This window comes from Diabrotica virgifera, chromosome 2 (assembly GCF_917563875.1).
Source record: "Diabrotica virgifera virgifera chromosome 2, PGI_DIABVI_V3a".
NCBI classification, from domain to species: Eukaryota; Metazoa; Arthropoda; class Insecta; order Coleoptera; family Chrysomelidae; genus Diabrotica; species Diabrotica virgifera.
In genome coordinates, this window is record NC_065444.1 from 222718728 (window position 1) to 222738449 (window position 19722).

General features: G+C 32.0%; 1 protein-coding gene across 2 annotated transcripts in view; it reads left to right on the top strand.

Annotated features, from left to right (window-relative positions):
• The first annotated feature begins 1361 nt into the window (after positions 1 to 1361).
• LOC126880410 (protein sel-1 homolog 1) overlaps positions 1362 to 19722 on the top strand; it is a 49907-nt gene continuing 31546 nt past the window's right edge. For both annotated transcript variants that reach the window (XM_050644253.1, XM_050644254.1), the window contains exons 1-2: positions 1362 to 1726; positions 18117 to 18545. In XM_050644253.1, coding sequence (XP_050500210.1) covers positions 1483 to 1726; positions 18117 to 18545 — 673 coding nt within the window. In that variant the 5' untranslated portion in view covers positions 1362 to 1482. The remainder of the gene's footprint in view (positions 1727 to 18116; positions 18546 to 19722) is intronic.

Here is a 19722-nt window from a genome sequence, read left to right on the forward strand (position 1 = left end):
CGTACACGTACAGTTGTATACAGTATAATTTATTTCTTGGTAAAAAACTCAGTCAAGACTTCCGGGTTATCGGAGGCCGACTTATCGGGATTCCACTGTAATAGAAATAGGATGGGTGGTGGAAATATTGGTAGTATAAGTAGTAGTAGTAGTAATAACAATAACGAAAAATCAAATACTAATTTCGTAAATGACGAATCAGAACAAATAGGAATAGCAACATGGATAACGTGACGTCTCTAAATGAAAAGGAAAAAGAAATAACTGAAGAAACTAAACCCAAATCCGACACCTGAAAGGGGAAGGGGAGAAAGAAAGAAAAAAGAAAGAATTTATTAATATTTTGTATTTTGATAACGATTTCCGAAGTGGAAATTGAAACATCAAATAAATTTAATTTAGTTCCAATTCAAATTGTGGCTAAAATAGTTGGTAGGTAAATTGCATAAGATTCCTGTTCTTTACTTTGCACACTGATGCGTTGAAACGATTTGTGGTTACTGTGTTGAACCACGTACGTAGATTTTTCAGCCAGCAAATCCTTCACCTCCTGGTCCACGTTTTCCTTCTACTTCTCCCGGTAAGATTAGTTGCAGCAATCCATAACTCTCGCTGTTCCTCAAATGTGACCGAGGTATTCGATTGTGGCTGTTTTTATTGGGTTTAACAGCTCTTTTCTTTTTTGTATTCTCAACAAAACACCCTGATTAAAAACGTTATCGGTATGAGATATCTTCAGGATTCGACGATAAAGCCACATTTCGAAAGCCTCAAATTTTTTTGCAGGTGGCGTCTGTCAGAGTCCACGACTCAACTCCGTACAACAGTATAGGAAAGATATAACATCGTAGTAACCTGATTTTCATGAATATTGATAAATCAGGAGATTTTTGCCTTTTCAGATATATTTTTATAAAGTTTTTTATTTTTAATTATCTGAAGTTTAGATAACTATTTCAGAAATCGGCATTTTATGGGGAGAAAAAAATATTTTTAAATTGGTCTCTAAACTGTAAGACTTTTAAAATTCTAACGTTTTGATATTTTTACAATTTCAGAATGGTTGTATCAATTTGTGGTCTATAATAAAATCATAATTTCCCCCCATAACTCCATTAGATTGATACGTCAATGTTTAAAACCATTTTAAATCTACCTATCACAAACCTCCACAATTCACAATTATTTTGTTCTTTTGCGTAGTTTGATGAATAATGAAATTTTTTATCTCAGATACGTTTATCGGATTATAATGGACAAGAGAAGGATAACATCTGATTGAATTGTGTTGAAGTTTATAAGAGAAATAAACGTCTTGTCAAAATTAGTAAATATGTCAATGTCAACGTCACTGTCAGTGAAGTAAAAACTTGGATCAAAATGTTTTGATGAGATGAGTTGGAGTGTTTTGAGTGGTTACTTTTGAATAAAAAGTTAAAGTATATCCATATAAATTTGTTTTTCGAACTTAAGAAAGTTACAATGAATAAAATGCAGTACAAATTTCTGCTGTTGCTATTTTTAATGCTAATTTGTTGTGAGTTTTCCGATGAAACCTTGCAAGGCCCTTCCGAGGTATCGGAAAAAAAGAGTAAAGACAGTAAAAGTGAAAATGAGACTCCAAAGAAACGGGAATTTATTGCCTCCATTGAAGAACGTGACGGGGCAACTGCAATTCGAATAGAACCAGCTCCTGATCTTACTAATGAACGAGAAAGACAAAAAGGTATGTTTGGAAAGAAAGATCTGATAAAAATAAAATAGGGGGTATATGAAATATGTAAAGTTTATAAACATATCTGAATCTTCGTGTCTGTTTAAATAAAACTCTACTACCAGTGAGATTGTGAACATACTATGAAAGTAGGTCTTGTATCTAATTAAGCTTAAACAGTAATCTTTTAAAATAGCGCTACTCCTTTTAATCTGTTTTCCATCATCATAGGCCTTGTTTCTTAGTCCAATTTGAATGAGTATTAACTGTGGGGTCCACTGTACAATTATAGTACGTACCTAATCCATCTGGACTAATTTTGGCTGAAGTTATCACCAATACATTTCTATTACCTATTTTTGAAAGAAGAAATGAAAATCTCTTCTCATTTTGTTTATTAATACATAGTTTTATTAATACATATTTTTCTTGTCTTTTGGCAAGTTTCAATTTCAAATTAATACAATTTGTTTCCATTGTGGTTTACAAGTCTATGTTTTGTGATATAACATATAGGTAGGTATCGATATATGTTTAAATTTAAAAGCTTTATGGAAGACAATAAAGAATACATTGATTGACAATTTTCTATTGTAAATATCTATATATTCTATAGGTAAGTATATCCAGTGCTGTTTTTGAAACAATACAGGTTCCGGTATGCTATGTTGCAGGGGGTCTGGGGAGTATTCCACCCCCGGGAAAACTTTTTAAATTTAGCCTTAATAAGGGCGTTTTAAAGCTATTTGGGAGCAAGGAAAAAATACAGGAATTTGTCTATAATTTTGTTGTTTTTTTTTTATTTTTTGTCTCAAGAGGTGCTGGTACGCCGTACCGGTATGTACCGTCACAAAAACAGCACTGAGTATATCTATATTTACATGCTGCTTTACGTCACCATCCTTCACAACTACATTCAGTCATTAAAACTGATCCGAAAGACTGCCAGTGAAGAAATGCATAATGTGAAAATAGGGTTCAGAAAAACGGCATCTCAACAAATACCATCAAAAAACTCACAATGCTCAAAGAAGAATTAGGGACCCAACAGAAGACGAAAAAATGATTGCCAAAACCATTGTACCATGTGAAGGATACAACAGAGAAAATAGGGAGAGTACTGAGAGAACACAAAATAGAAACGATATTAATACATACAGAAAAACTCAACTATTTTACCATCAGCAACAAAAATATCGTTAGAAAATCAGGGGGTATATGAGATTCCATGTGGGGATAGTGAAAACTCGTACATCAGACAAACCAATTTTGAAAGATCCATGCTAGGCTAGAAGAACACAGAAATGTCATTGAAAAGAGAGAAAAGTATCATCCCTTGCACAACATGTTACAAATACAGGACATACAATAAATCAAACCTAAACGACAATACTATCTAACATGTACAGCTGGTTCCTAAAAAAACTGATACGACTCTTAGTAAGATTTTATTATTTTGAGCAGTGTATTTGATTGGTCTGACATCATATTATATTTATTATGACAGACAAATAATAAAATAAACAAACAAACAACAAGAAACTGATTAAATATATTTTAATTGATATATTAAAATAATTAATTCATATATTAAAAGGATTCTATTCTAATGTCTCAAAAAGCGTACGATCTTCATCAGTACTAGATATTTTTGGTCTTCCAGAACCTGGCTTTCTTTCGAGAGTTTCTTGTTTTCTCCATCTTTATTAAAAACTGTTGTTCTGCTTACGTTAAAATGGTTCGCTACGGCAGATAGTGACCAACCATCTTCTAATTTCGTTACAATTGTTGCTTTTAGTTCTTTGCTAGCATGTGGAGCCATTTTTTGAGGTTGAACAAAATAAGTTATCTGACAAATTTTAAGATTTGACAGTGACAGTAACAGTGTGTAAATAATAAGTGTTTATCCATCAAAATACACTGCTCAATTTTCTACAAAATACGCTTTAAGAGTCGTATCAGTTTTTTTTGGAACCAGCTGTACATTTAAAAAAATTTGAAAGCATAAAATCAATAGAAATAGAAAAAATTCAAACAGTCTAAAGTCTAAACCAAAGAGATGATACTCAAAGGCTTCCAGTAATATGAAAAACGGTACTGAAGAAAAATATAAAACTAAATCAAGCAGCAAAACCGTACTACACCTCCTAGCTCTACAGAACCAATAACAAGAAACGCAACCAGGAACTCATACCCATTGAGGCTAGTAAACTGTTTATATAATCTTCCTTCTTTGCGTAATTCGAATACAGTGGAGTTCTTATTGTCTTCTCATTCCAATCTTCATACCATTGCAAGAATTCCTTAACAAGTCATTATTACTCTTTTCCATTTATACTTAATCTTACTAAAATTAAAAGGGCTTTGAGGTAATTAAAAGGTAGTAAAGATAGCTATTCTTTTTCTCATGATCATCTTTCAGTGCGTCACAGTTTTTCAATTTCTTTCTAACGCATTAAATTGTATATGACAGAAAAAAAGGCACGTCAGTGATTACTTTTTTAATTATTCTAGTTCGGTGATTATTCTAGTTGTCGATAGATGGCGCCATAATAAAAAATTTTTTTTTTTAAATTAGATAATAATATTACAAATATAATCTGTATAATTTATAAGACTTTACAAATCAAAGAAAATACCATTTTATAAATGCAAGAAACACATTTGATTTGTTTTTATTCCAAATTGAAAATAAAATGTGACAACTGTCAGATTTCACTAAAATGTCATGTTAGAATAAATGTCATAAATGTGTATTATCACGGACTTACCCTTTTTCCTATCATTTGTTACGCACTGAAAAATGCTCATGAAAAGGACAATACTAAAAATATAAAAACTATATCTTGAATATACCATTATACACTAAATCTAAACAAAAATTAAATATGTACTTTTGAAATTACAAACTGTGATTTGTCTGCATCTTATCTCACAAAAGTGATTGTAGACTTCATAAACCTTTATGTATCCTAGCAGAACATGTTGCTTAAAATAGCCACACTATGAATATTCATGATCCAAAAATATTAAACACAGAGAGAAACAAACATAAATGTACTTTTACGAAAGAGTCTGAAATTGATAATCTCCGTTAATTTGTCTACACCAGCTTAGGCCCTAAAACAATAATTCTCATCTGTAAAATTCATTCTTTGTTTAGATAAATTATATTGATTTTATGCAAACATTATACAAAAATTAAAAGTATTCAAAATAATAAAATATCTAGTTATTGTAGTATTTTAATTCAAAAAGGAAGATTATCCGCTAGGAGGGTTAACATGGAGGAAATATGACATTTCGACGGTGCTTCTCGTGATAGTGAAAATTATGGGCGTTAATTATAATTACGTTTATTTTTAAAAAATGCCTCATCACGGTTCTTGTGTCATGTTTGATTGTTTACCTACTTGGAGAAATAGTGAAGTGAAATTCTTTCGTTTTCCTACATTTACAATCCGGGCAAAGCACTTTACTTACCCTTTATATTTTTCAAAATACAATGGTTCACAAAAGTTCCTAACATTTGCTTGGAGAATATCGCTAAAAAACTGTATTACATAGAAATTTAAGACCGAATTGTTTATTTATTTATTTATTTACGGGATTACCCCCATTACAACACATACAGTATAAAATCAATCTCTGTAATATCTACTAAACTAGAGTAAAATAAATCTTAATTACATACTTATTAAACAAAAACGAAATATTAATAGTTATCGATTACACATATCACATCTATTACACAAATCAGTTCAAATAAACAAAAAGTACCTGTCAAGCTCTTTTAATCCGATTCTTAAAACCAGCCAAGGAGACACCAAACATTTCCAAGTTATTCTCGTTTATAATTTTTAGTGTTCGCTCAATGGGCGAATGCATACCATAGTTTGTCCGATGAAAAGGTATATAAAACAAATCAACATGTCTGAGACTTCTGGAGGGAACATATAAATTAATAGATTGGAGAAGTTCAGAACAACAAACCAAACCATTTATTAATTTAAACACAAATACCAAATCAGAGTTATCTCGTCGAGTTTTTAATAAATTCATATTGAGTGTTTTTAAAATATAGGTATAATCATGATTAGTAATGCGTATGTTTAATTTGTATGCACAATATCTCAAAAATTTATTCTGCAATCTCTCCAACGTAGTAGAATGAGCTTGGTATTGTAGAGACCATACAATAGATGCATATTCCACTTTAGATACAACCAAAGCATAATATACCGTTCTTAAAGCCCCTACAGATAGTCTCAGACAGTTGCGAATGATAAAGCCCAAAGATTTTGATGCATTTATTGTTACACTATTTATATGTTGCACAAAACGCAACTGCTCATCAAATGTGACTCCTAAGTCTTTTATTGTTTTAACAGAAGACAATTCATTTTCATTAATTGTGTAAGAAGTATCATATTTTTTATTACCTCTATAAAAGCTTATATAACAGCATTTAGCAACATTTAAATGCAAAATATTATTCTCACACCAAATACTCAACCGGTCTAAATCTTCTTGAATTAATGTTACATCAACATTTGAATCTACGGATTTAAATAATTTCAAATCATCTGCAAACATCAGGAAATCGCAACTTCTAAAACACTCCGATATATCGTTCACAAATATATTAAATAACAAAGGTGAACAGTGAGCTCCTTGGGGTACTCCTGATGTCACATGAATTATATTTGAATTAAAACAACCTACTCTCACCTGCTGTGTGCGATCTCTTAAAAAGCTATTGAACCATTGTAAGGATTGATGAATTATGGTGGTATTATCTTAAAAAACACTATACTTACACAGAAAAGTAGCAGAGGATGCCAAATTTCAATTGTATAGGAATTAAAACAGCTTGAGATTGGACAAACCCTGGCTTTTTAACATTTGTTTACATAATGATAATAACAATATGACAGTCGTAACATCACACTTTGGCTGTCAGCTTTAAAATCACATCGTATTTTTCTATTTAAACTACATTCACTGGCACAAAATTCTGCCACCCAAAACTTTTTATTAAGTTTGACAATCTATAACTTTCTTATTTGTACTCCGATTTTCAAGATTCTTGCATCAGTTTGTAGGTACATGTATTGATGTCGATTGTTATTATTCCGGTAAAAAAAGTTTTTTACTTAGATGGCATTATACGGGGGTGAGTGGAAGCGTTGTATTTTCTCCTAACTTTAAAAAATTCTGTGGAAAAATTGGAGGGTTGATTTTGTTTCATACTCTTTTTGTATTATTATCCTGGAGGTATCACTAACGTTTTGGTTTTTGAATTATCCGACCGAATGTCCATTTTCTTGTAAGAGCTGTAAATAAAAACACTGGTTTGAAGGTTTTTTTTATTAAAAATATCAAACGCACTAAAATTAACAATTCAATAACTGCTCGCAATCTGTTTGGCGTCGAATAAAGATGTGTTATCCTTGCCTGGGAAATAGCCCGATATTCCTCCACCAAGGCCATAACTGTACCAAATTCATCCCATAAATGCTCAATTGTATTGAGATTTGGGCTGCATGCGGGCCATTCTAATCTTATCAATCCAACCTCTATTTTATGAGTTCTTCAGTGTTTTTATTTACAAAAAATGGTGCAGCTCTTACAAGAAAAGAGATATTCGGATAATTCAAAAAACAAAATTTTAGTGATGCCTCTGGGATAATATGACAGGAATATGAAACAAAATCAGCTCTTCCATTGTCCACAGAATTTTTTAAAGTTAGGAGAAAATACAACGCTTCCATTCACCCCTGTATAATGCCATGCAAGCACAATTTTTGGGGTTACCGGAATAATACCAAACGATATCAATACATGTAACTACAAATTGGTGTAAGAATCTTGAAAATCGAATCACAAATAATAAAGTTATAAATTGTCAAACTTAATCAAAAATTTAGGTGGCGGAATTTTGTGCCGGTTAGTGTATATGTACATATCAGACATTTTGTACCATATAAATAGTGGAGTCACTGAAGGTGGATATTAGCTATTAGCTCCGATTTCGTTGAACCTCCATCGATTTGCATGAAAATTTGTGAGTGGTTAGAGGATATCTCAAGGAACAAAGGTGACATGGTGCCAACTTGCGCTTTTACCCTAGGGGTGGATGCCACCCCTTCTCGGGGGTGAAAATTATTTTATTAAAAATAACCCCATAATTCGATTGAGGGACAAATTTCAAGCAAAATTTGTTATATAAAGTTATTAAAATAAATCAAAACTTTTTGAGTTATTAAAGATCGAAGATTTTAATTTTTCTTGAGAAAAATGCATGTTTTTAACCAATTTTTCATCAATAACTCAAAGAGTGTAAGTTTTTACAAAAAAGTTATTATTATCAAAATTGAAGCTAATAAAAAAATGAAATAAACCCCTTAATACAAAAACCTTTTAATGTTAACTAAAAGAGAGTTATAGGTAATTGAATGTATATTTTTTTCGGCGAGTAAAAAACTCTAAGTATTCAATCTGAAATAATGGGAAACTGATGCATTTTATAACATAAACTTATTAAACATTTGTCAAAGTACTTAAAAATATCTATAAAATGAGCCCCCGAACATGTTGATAGCGTTAAAATTTATGCTCCAAAATTTTTTCAAAATTTATATTTTAAAAATTTTTCCAAAAAATGTTATTGTTTATTTTAATAACTCCGTTCGTGTTTACGATATCAGGCTCATCTAAAAACTGTTTAAAAGTTAATTCCAAGTGCTATTTAAGCACGTTGAACCTAATCTTTTATACCCTTTTCTTTTTTTAAAATAAAATGTTAAATGACCCCGGTTGCATGGTTCCCACAGCAAAATTTAAGATTTAAACGTTTCTATCTCGGTTATTTTTTACCCTATAGAAATAGTAAAACAGGTAAACTATTTGGCACAGAAAAAAGAATATGAGAATTACAATAATTTTAAAAATTATGATTTTTTTAAATTACATCTTTTTTTCAAAAATATGCATTCTAAACCGGTCAAAATTATCGGAAACATTACTTATGCTAATGTAAAGAAGTTTTTGTAAGGATTACTATAAATTTTAATTTTTGTGAAAATGGCGTATGTTTTATTTTTCACTTTTTCCTAAATAATTCGAAACGGTTCTTTTATTTTCATTATAACTTGCTTAATTTTGACGCTATTACCTTGTTCTGAAGCTCATTTGATAGGTATTCCGAAGTACTTTGGCAAATGTTTAGCAGGAATATTTTATACATTGCATCGTTTTCCCGTTATTTAAGCTTGAATACTTAGATTTGAGTACTCGTCGAAAAAAATACACATTCAATTGTCAATAACTCACTTTGAACTAACATTAGTTTAGATCTTTATGTGCGGAATGTATTCAATTTTTTATTATCTTCAATTTCAGTAAAATAATAACTTTTTTGTAAAAGCGTATAGTTTTTGATTTGTACGTGAAAAACCGATTTAAAACATGCATTTTTTTACGAAAAAAATAAAATTTTTGGTCTTTAACAACTCAAAAAGTGTTGATTTATTTTAATAACTTTATATAACAAATTTTGCTTATAATTTGTCCCTCTATCGACTTATGGTATTATTTTTAATAAAATAATTTTCACCCCTGAGAAGGGGTGGCATCCACCCCCAGGGTAAAAGCGCAAGTTGGCATCATGTCACCTTTGTTCCTTGAGGTATCCTCTAATTACTCACCAATTTTCATGAAAATCTATGGAGGTTCAACGAAATCGGAGGTGAAAACCTTCAGTGACTGCACTAAAAGTATTTATAGCAAATTTCTAATAATATATTGATACATTAGCACAAAATTAATAGTAAAATTGTAAATAATCTCTTGTTTTTAAAAAATCACTGTTAAAAACTATTGTAATGTGGGATATTGAATTGGTTCCTTGTTGAAACTAACCGAAAATTACTGGCAATGAATGTGTTAAACTGAAATTATTGTAGTTAATTCCCATCAAAGATAGCAAATAAATTTTTAATATCTAGTCCATTCATCAAAGATATGATCTCTAAAACGAGACGAACAAGCTGAATTTTCCTTAGAGTGTTAATTTTAATCAAAAAATATGCAAAAAGTGTGCCTCTCCTACCCGGAGCAATATTCCACTCGTAGGGGTGGAAAACGGAAAATATCAATTTACCAAGAATCTGTACCCTGTAAAAAAATGTTTCAAACAAAAATGCAGCTGAGATAATTTTGAATAGAAATGTTAGTTTCTTAGAGGTAATGGATTTTATCTAAGTTTATGCTCCCACGGCAGACAAAGAAGAGGAAGAAGCTATTGAGTTTTATGAGAACATCAACAGAATTATACAGAGAATTCCACGACAGGAAGTTCTTATCATTATGGGAGACTTTAATGCCAAGATTGGAGCTGGAGATAAGACGCAGTACATCGGCGCACACATGGACTTAGAGTCAGAAACGACAGAGGAGACCTCCTAGAAAAATTCGCAGAAGACTCAGAACTTGTTGTCACCAACAAATTTTTCCAATTACTACCTCAAAAGCTGTACACATGGAAATCCCCTCAAGACAAACCCGGGAGAATTGTTAGAAATCAAATAGATTACATTTTAGTAAACAAAAGATTCCGAAACAGCTTTATCCTGGAGCAGACTTAGAGACGGACCACGTTCCACTGGTGGGAGTATTTCGCGTCAAACTCAAAATAGTGCAGAAAAAGAAATCACAATCATACGACCTACGTATGCTAAAAGACCCTGACACGAAAATGAGGGTCCAAGCCACGTTAAACGAGCAAGTGACTGCAATTAGAGACGAATCGAACGAAGAACAAATGATCAAACAGATGACCGAAATAGTCCAAAATGTAAAGGATAAACACTTAAAGGCAGATAAATTAACCAAGAAGAAATCATGGATGACAGATGAGATCCTGAAACTAATGGACGAAAGAAGAAATGCCAAAAATGACCCCAACACATACAGTGAGCACGTAAAGGTTGGAATAAATTCATTTTCTCGAGAATGGACGACTTTGGAAAAACATCCCGAAACAAGTAAATTTTTATTTTTAAATTACGACTTTTTGGCATATATGTCATACTAGTGACATCACCCATCTGGGCGTGATGACGTCATCGATGATTTTTTTAAATGAGAATAGGGGTCGAGTGATAGCTCTTTTGAAAGGTAATTCAATTCTCTATTCAGTAATATAAACACTAACATAATTATTTATACAGTGTGTCCAAAAAAATTTTTTAATTAAACTTAAAACTTTAATTTGAATTTTAAATTTTAAATTTATTGACATAAAAAGGAAAATGTGTGTAATTTATTTACTTCAAAATACATTTTACTGCTATCAGAAAACAGGAAAAAATATTTATTTGATAAATAAATATTGTTTTTTGCTTAAATTCAATATCCACCTGCCTCGTGACAGTTTGTACATTTAATTTAAGCGAAAAGCAATGATTATTTTTTAAATAAAATTTTTTTTCTGATTTCTTAAAGCAATAAAATATATTTTGAATTAAATAAATTACATACATTCTTCTTTTAATGTCAATAAATTTAATTAAAAAAAATTTTTGGACACCCTGTATAAATAATTATGTTAGTGTTTACATTACCGGATAGAGAATTGAAATACCTTTCAAATGAGCTATCACTCGCCCCCTATTCTTATTTAAAAAAATCATCGATGACGTCATCACGCCCAGATGGGTGACGTCACTAGTATGATATTTATGTCAAAAAGTCGTAATTTAAAAATAAAAATCGACCTGTTTCGGGATTTTTTTCCAAAGTCGTCCATTCTCGAGAAAATTAATTTATTCCAACCTTTACGTGCTCACTGTATAAAACAATCAATATATCAATAAGAAGGAAAATTAGAGAAGCGAAAGAAAAAGAAGCAATGGACAGATGCCAAGAAATTGAGACTCTACAGTCAAAGTACGATAGTCACAATGTACATAGGAAAGTTAAAGAACTCACAGGTGGACTAAGACGAAGACAGAGAGGAAATCTAACTGATTCTGACGGAAACATCATCTTAGACAAACAGAGTAAAATTAGAACGTGGAAAGAATATCTAGAAAAACTATTTGAAGACCAAAGAGATAACACCTTTGAGTTAGAAGAAGAGGTAAATGATGGACCAAGAATATTACAGCAGGAAGTTTATTCTGCCATAGCACAGCTAAAGGAAGGCAAAGCAGCAGGTCCCGATAATATACAAGCAGAACTACTTAAACTGATGGACAACGAATCAATAGAAATAATCACAAAGATATTCAACAACATATACAACTCTGGAGAAATACCAACAGAATGGCTGAAGTCTGAGTTTATTGCACTTCCAAAAAAACCAGGAGCCAAAAAATGCGAAGATTACCGTACGATAAGCCTGATGAGTCATCTCCTAAAATTGTTCCTAAAGGTAATCCATACGAGAATTTACAAGCTATGTGAAAGTCAAATTTCGCCCAACCAGTTCGGGTTCATAAATGCTGTTGGTACGAGAGAGGCTTTGTTTCCAATACAAGTCTTAGTCCAGAGATGCAGAGACGTCAATTGCGACGTATACGCATGTCTGGTTGATTACGAGAAGGCGTTTGATCGAGTACAACACGCCAAGATGATGCAAATACTAAAAGAAGCAGGAATTAACAACCAAGATCTGAAAATAATTAGAAATCGTTACTGGAATCAGACTGCAAACCTCAGAGTTGACAGTGAACACACCGAATATGTGAAAATCATGCGTGGAGTGAGGCAGGGCTGCATGTTGTCCCCCCTAATTTTCAATATTTACTCTGAAAGAATATTTATCGAAGCTTTGCTCGAAACTGAAAAAGGTATTGTACCAAACGGGTACCGGCTAAATAAAATCAGGTATGCAGATGACACCATAGTATTTGCGCACAACCTAGAAGACCTACAAGTTCTCATGAACAAAATCACGTATTATAGTCAACAATATGGACTGAATATAAACGTAAAGAAAACAAAGCTTATGATCGTCAGCAAGAAAAAGATAACAGGTCAACTCTATATCAACCAAACCCCTGTAGAAAGAGAGACACTACAACTACCTCGCCACCATAATAAATGAAGAATGGACCAACAACCAAGAGATAAGAGCGCGCATCGGAAAAGCTAGATCAATCTTCAACCGTATGGGCGCGTTTTTCAAGAGCCATAACCTTTCTCTTGGTATAAAAGTAAGAATGTTGAGATGTTACGTCTTCTCTGTCCTTTTTTATGGTGTTGAATCATGGACCTTGAACGAGGATATGTGCCGAAAGTTCGAAGCATTTGAGATGTGGCTATATCGGAGAATGCTTAAAATCCCATGGACTGATCGGGTCACAAATGAGGAGGTCCTTAGAAGAATGGGGAAGAACCGAGAGGTACTGACCACCATCAAATCTCGAAAGTTGGAATACTTTGGACACATTATGCGAAATGAATCTAGATATGCCCTCCTACAAGCCATTCTGCAAGGAAAAATATTTGGAAAGCGAGGTCCAGGAAGAAGAAGAACATCCTGGTTAAAGAACCTCAGAACCTGGTTCAACACAACATCTGTGCAGCTTTTCCGCGATGCTGCAGATAACGTAAAGATTGCCAATATTCGTCACGGATAGGTACATCAAGAAGAAGAATGGATTTTGACAAGAGCTCTGGCCTTTAAATAACACGCAAACTTGTGCACCGCATCGGCTTGACTCATAGCTCTTGTCAAAATCCATTACCTCTAGCTCTTTTTGTGTACAAGGAACCGTTCTCTCAGAAAAATCGCTTGAAGCGATCGGCCATTTTAAATGACAGTTACTCGCTCAAAATCATTGTATGAAATAAAATTTGTATCAAATCGACATCTTTTGAACAGGTTGTCCTATCAACAAAAATAAAATGCGTTTTAAAAGTGAAGAGTGCAGTTTTCGTATGCAATTTTTGCATTTTACCGCAAATAAAGTCAAACTCTGATGAGATCGATTAAATTTATTACCTACTTCCGTTTTTTCCCTCCACGAGGCGAGTTTTTAGCGGGAATCCTGAGGGTAGGAGTGGCAAACATTTGTGCATCTTTTTTGGGATTTCAAAATTGACATTCTCAGCATAATTCAGCTTGTTCATACGATTCAGTGGCATTTTCTTCTCTGACGACTGGAGCAATTAGATATATAGTCTGGACCAGCGGTTCTCAATCATTTTGGGCCATGTACCACCAAATACTTTTATTATTTTTAGTGTACCACCTAACTAAAATCCCTATCTAGCTAGGTGATCTAATTAACTATAATAGTGGTGCTGATTTTGGCTGTTTTTGCGTTTTATGTACCACCTCAAATAACGATATGTACCACCAGTGGTACATGTACCACAGATTGAGAACCGCTGGTCTGGGCAGATTAATTATCAGAGAATAGGCCATTTTTGGGAATAGTTATTTACCAGCAATTTTATTGCTGGAATCGAATCTTATGATTGTATATATTAATAATATAGGCATTACGTGGAACCTCTATATACTGTGACGTGGCTAAAGGTTCTGAACCAAGGCCAGAATAAAATTAAAAAAATAATAATAATATAGGTATGCAAGGTCCGCAGATAGTGTGTTACTTTTTTTTATAAACAAAATGGATACAAAATTATGATACATAAGAATAACTACAGTCGGAAAAATGAAAGAATACCCATGAACGATCACATCAATCACATATTATTCAGATTATTAATAATCTATCTCTCTTGTTTGTTATTTATGAAAAAAAAACAAATACAAAATATGTGATTGATGTGATCGTTCATGGGTATTCTTTCATTTTTCCGACTGTATGATTTTTGTATAAAAAAACACTGTACCTATTAATGTACTTTACAGAATTGAAATTGGACTATTTAAGCGACCTCAGGAATATTTTAAAATTATAAACAATTTTTGGCTTATAAACAAATAGAATATCTCGGGAAATATTAAATTAAATCATGAAAACAGTATTGGAAAAAAAATGTGGCAGGACGCTTCTTTTAAAAGAAAAAACGTTTAATTGTGATGAGTGGTTCCTGAGATACAACCGGTCAAAGTTGACCGGCATTTACGGCAAAGATATAAACAATAGGGTCATAATTTTTAAACCATCACCTTTTTATTTCGATCCTCTTTCTTCACACCAATTTTCATATCTTTAAAATACTCATAACATATATTATTATAATAAAAACTATCGATATTACTAGTGAAAATTGCTAAAAATATCAAAATTCCAATAAAAAATTAGGTTGGAGAAAATGTAATCTCAAAGTTCAAAATCGGTATACGTTAAAAAAATCCATTTTCTCGGCTTCCCATGGAGCAATTTTCTTCATTCTTTTTTTTGTTCCCAAGTAACTCGAGTAGAGCCATCTAACTAACGCATTATTAAAAATGTCAAGGTTGCTTTTGTTTTGTTATAATAAATTAATTCATTTATTATAACAAAATTTTTTAATTTGTTTAAATAAAGATTGTTTAAATAATTATACAGCTTTCAAATGAGAATATTTGTGTTTTTAACGTTAAAAGAAGGTACACTTGTAGTAAGTTTATCGAAAAAAAGTCTACAACTGGAAAAAAACATGTAGTTTTCTTTTCTTATAAATAAATTGGACCGCGTTATGTAATAACGGATTAACCGCCAAAAGTCCAAAATCGAGATAATAGTGCCATCTTGCAGCTAGGGTGCAAATCTATGTATAAAAATATGTTTTTTGTAAAAAAATTTAAAAAAAAAAGCTGTTTTTAAATGCCTGTATTAAGCGACATTTTTTATTTTATTAAAAAAAATCTCACACTAGGATTTGTAATATCGAACTAAACGCCAATAATGGTACATAATCCATTGTCATAAACAAAAATCCGCATCTTTGTAAGTGTAATAACGAATCAAGCGCCACGAATAGTCAGTTAATTCTTTATTACAAAACATAACATATTTACTAACGTTCAAGATATCAAATTAAAAGATATCATTTGTCAGGAAACATCAGATTAAGCGCCAAATATGTCTCTTAATCCGGTATTCGGATCTTAACTCATGCATATCTTAAAAAATCATTAACGAATTAAGCGACATTTGATCGAATAACTTTTAAAATATAAATTATTTTAAAAAAATTTTAAACACATGTAAAAGTCTATTTACATTTGCATTATACAGTGAGCACGTAAAGGTTGGAATAAATTCATTTTCTCGAGAATGGACGATTTTGGAAAAAAATCCCGAAACAGGTAAATTTTTATTTTTAAATTACGACTTTTTGGCATATAATATATCATACTAGTGACGTCACCCATTTGGGTGGATGACGTCATCGATGATTTTTTTTAAATGAGAATAGGAGTCGTGTGACAGCTCATTTGAAAGGTAATTCAATTCTATATTCAGTAGTATAAACATTAACATAATTATTTATACAGGGTGTCGAAAAAAAATTTTTTTTAACTAAATTTATTGACATAAAAAGAAGAATATGTATAATTTGTTTAATTCAAAATACATTTTACTACTCTCAGAAAACCAAAAAAAATGTTAATTTGAAAAAACTTATCGCTTTTCGCTTAAATTAAATGCTCAAATTGTCAATAGGCAGGTGGGTGGCTGCTTTAATATTGAATTTGCAAAAAACAATATTTGTATTTAACAAATAAACATTTTTTCCTGTTTTCTGATAGCAGTAAAATGTGTTTTGAATTAAATAAATTACACAGATTCTTCTTTTTATGTCAATAAATTTAATTCAAAAAAATGTTTTTTTGGACACCCTGTATAAATATTATGTTAATGTTTATATTACTGAATAGAGAATTGAATTACCTTTCAAATGAGCTATGACACGACCTCTATTCTCATTTAAAAAAATCATCGATGACGTCATCACGCCCAAATGGGTGACGTCACTAGTATGATATATATATGCCAAAAAGTCGTAATTTAATCGACCTGTTTCGGGATTCTTTTTTCAAAATTGTCCATTCTCGAGAAAATGAATTTATTCCAACCTTTACGTGCTCACTGTATATTAAATATGAAACATGTCAGTACTATATTTTAGAAACAGTACCAAAAACAAATTTAAAATCTTTAAACCGATTTATCTCAAAACTTCATTTTGGCGCTTAATCCGCTATTACATAACGCGGTCCAATTAATCTATTATAACAAAACAAAAGCCAGTTTGATATTTAATAATGCGTTAGTTAGATGGCTCTACTCGAGTTACTTGGGAGCAAAAAAAGAATGAAGAAAATTGCTCCATGAGAAGCCGAGAAAATGCATTTTTTTAACGTACATATACCGATTTTGAACTTTGAGATTACATTTTCTCCAACCTAATTTTTGATTGGAATTTTGCTATTTTTGGCAGTTTTCACTGGTAATATCGATAGTTTTTATTATAATAATATATGTTATGAGTATTTTAAAGATATGAAAATTGGTGTGGAGAAAGAGGACAAAAATCAAAAGGTGATGGTTCGAAAATTATGATCCTATTGTTTATATCTTTGCCGTAAATGCCGGTCAACTTTGACCGGTTGTATCTCAGGAACCACTCATCACAATTAAACGTTTTTTTCTTTTAAAAGAAGCGTCCTGCCTCTTTTTTCCAATACCGTTCTTATGATTTAATTTAATTTAACATTTCCCGAGTATTTTATTTGTTTATAAGCCAAAAAATTGTTTATAATTTTAAAATATTCCTGAGGCCGCTTAAATAGTCCAATTTCAATTTTGTAAAGTACATTAGATAGCTAATGTGTCTTTTTATACAAAAATCATAGTTATTCTTATGTATCATAATTATTGTGTTTATTATAGCGACCGTAAATTTTTAGTTAACAATTCAATTGTTGCTAAACTGTTCATTCAATTTCCCTCGGCTTCTGGAATTATAATCTATACGAGAAGAGTTTTTGTATTACCAAGTTATTTAATTATTGATAAACAAATACTTATCTAAAATTTTAATTGAAAATTAAAGATTTTGTTGGAAAAACCCGCACTTTCCTGGGAAAATTTACGTCGAAGTAAATCGGAAAAAACACGTCTCTATGCAGAATTTAATTACGGTGAATTTTTATTTGGTTGTTTTTGGTGTAAAGTTAAAATCTTTGGAGTTATAGAGCAATAATTGAGAAAAAAACAACATTTTCGGGCCCCATTTTGTTTATAAAAAAGTAGCACACTATCTGCGGACTTTGCATACCTATATTATTAATATATACAATCATAAGATTCGATTCCAGCAATAAAATTGCTGGTAAATAACTTTTCCTTGTATTTTGCTAATTAGCCCAGAGTAATATTGCTTTTTAAATTACAGACAGAATAATAATTTATAATTCTTTTTTAAGGTGATAACATTGATAGTGAAATATCAGAAGCAGTTGACTTGTTCATGTTAGATCAAGCTAAGGTTATACAAAAAATGGTTCAACACCTGGATATTGTCAATAGCCTACAACAAAATACAGCTTTTGATGAACCGATTGAAGTACCACCAATTCCTACAAGTTCAGAAGAAGACATTTTAACGGATGAAGAACTTGAAGCTAAAAAACTATTTCAAACTGCTCAAGAGTTGCTTTACAAAACCAAACCAGACAAAGAAGAGATTTTTCAAATGTTCATGGAAGCATCTAATAAAGGCAATCCTGAGGCGAAAGGGATGTTAGCCTGGGCCAAACTCTTTGGAGTCCCTATGGAACAGGATATATATGTGGCTAAAGAAATGTTTTCTGAATTGGCAGCAATGGGTAAAGCAGATGGACATGCAGGCTTAGGTATAGGTTTTGAATACATAAAATGTTTCTTATATACAGTAAGCGCCACCCTACTATGATAGGTACCTAATTGCTGTGCTTATGTGCTAATCCGGTCGGTTCTCAGATGTGACTTTCATCCCTGTCATGTTACTATCCTGTTAAGAAACTATTCAAAATAATTGTTTTTCCATACAAAAAATACATCGATTAATAGTATTATTACTCTGCTTTAAAATAACTTTATTCAAACACCAAGAATATTCTTCTTCTTCTTTAGATGCCGTGTCTGTATTCAGACGTTGACTGTCATCATGTTTACAATTTCCTGAAACCTCTCTCCATCGGCTGCTGCGCGAAATAATTCTTCTAGTGTGCAGCCACACCATTGTCTAATATTACGCAGCCATGAAGTTTCTTTCGACCAATCCATCTCTTTCCCTCCACTTTTCCTTGTATTATAAGGCGAAGCAGATAGTATTTAGGTCCTCGAATTATATGGCCGATGTATTCTGTTTTTCTCCTCTTTATGATGCTTATGAGCAGACGTTCTGAATTCATCATTTGAAGAACATCTTCATTGGAAGTGTGCGAAATCATGATTTCTTTAGGATTCGTCGATAGCACCACAATTCGAATGCTTCTATTTTGTTTAGCATTGTGGTTTTTAACGTCCATGTCTCACAACTATACGATAAGATAGAGCACACATAACATTTCAGGGCCTTCTTTCGAATATTCATCGACAGGTTTCTACTGGTTTCCAGGTCATAAAAGCCTTCCGTGATATTTCGATCCTAGTTATAGTCTAAGAGCTAGTGAACCCTCCGACTAACGGTCGTCCTGTAAGGCTAGAAATTTGTCTAGTGATAATTCATAGCACACCAAGGCTAAAAACCATGACCTGGCAGGCATCAGCGGTGCACGTGCATCTACCAGGTGAATCGAAAAGTGCAAATTTAGGGGGTAAAATAAACTTTCTCCTGTAAGGTTTAAATTTAAGTATGTGTTTGAGTAAGTCATTTAGAAGAAATGTGTACAATGACAGGCGATTCTGAAGAGCATAAGACCTTGCCAGGCGAGGGGAAAGATTAGGGGTTTTTCCTAAAATTATTTTTTTTTGCATCGAACAATTTTTTTTTTTAGGTTTTTTGAATCATTCCAAACAGAAAAGGTCTTTAGTGATTTTTCTCTCAAG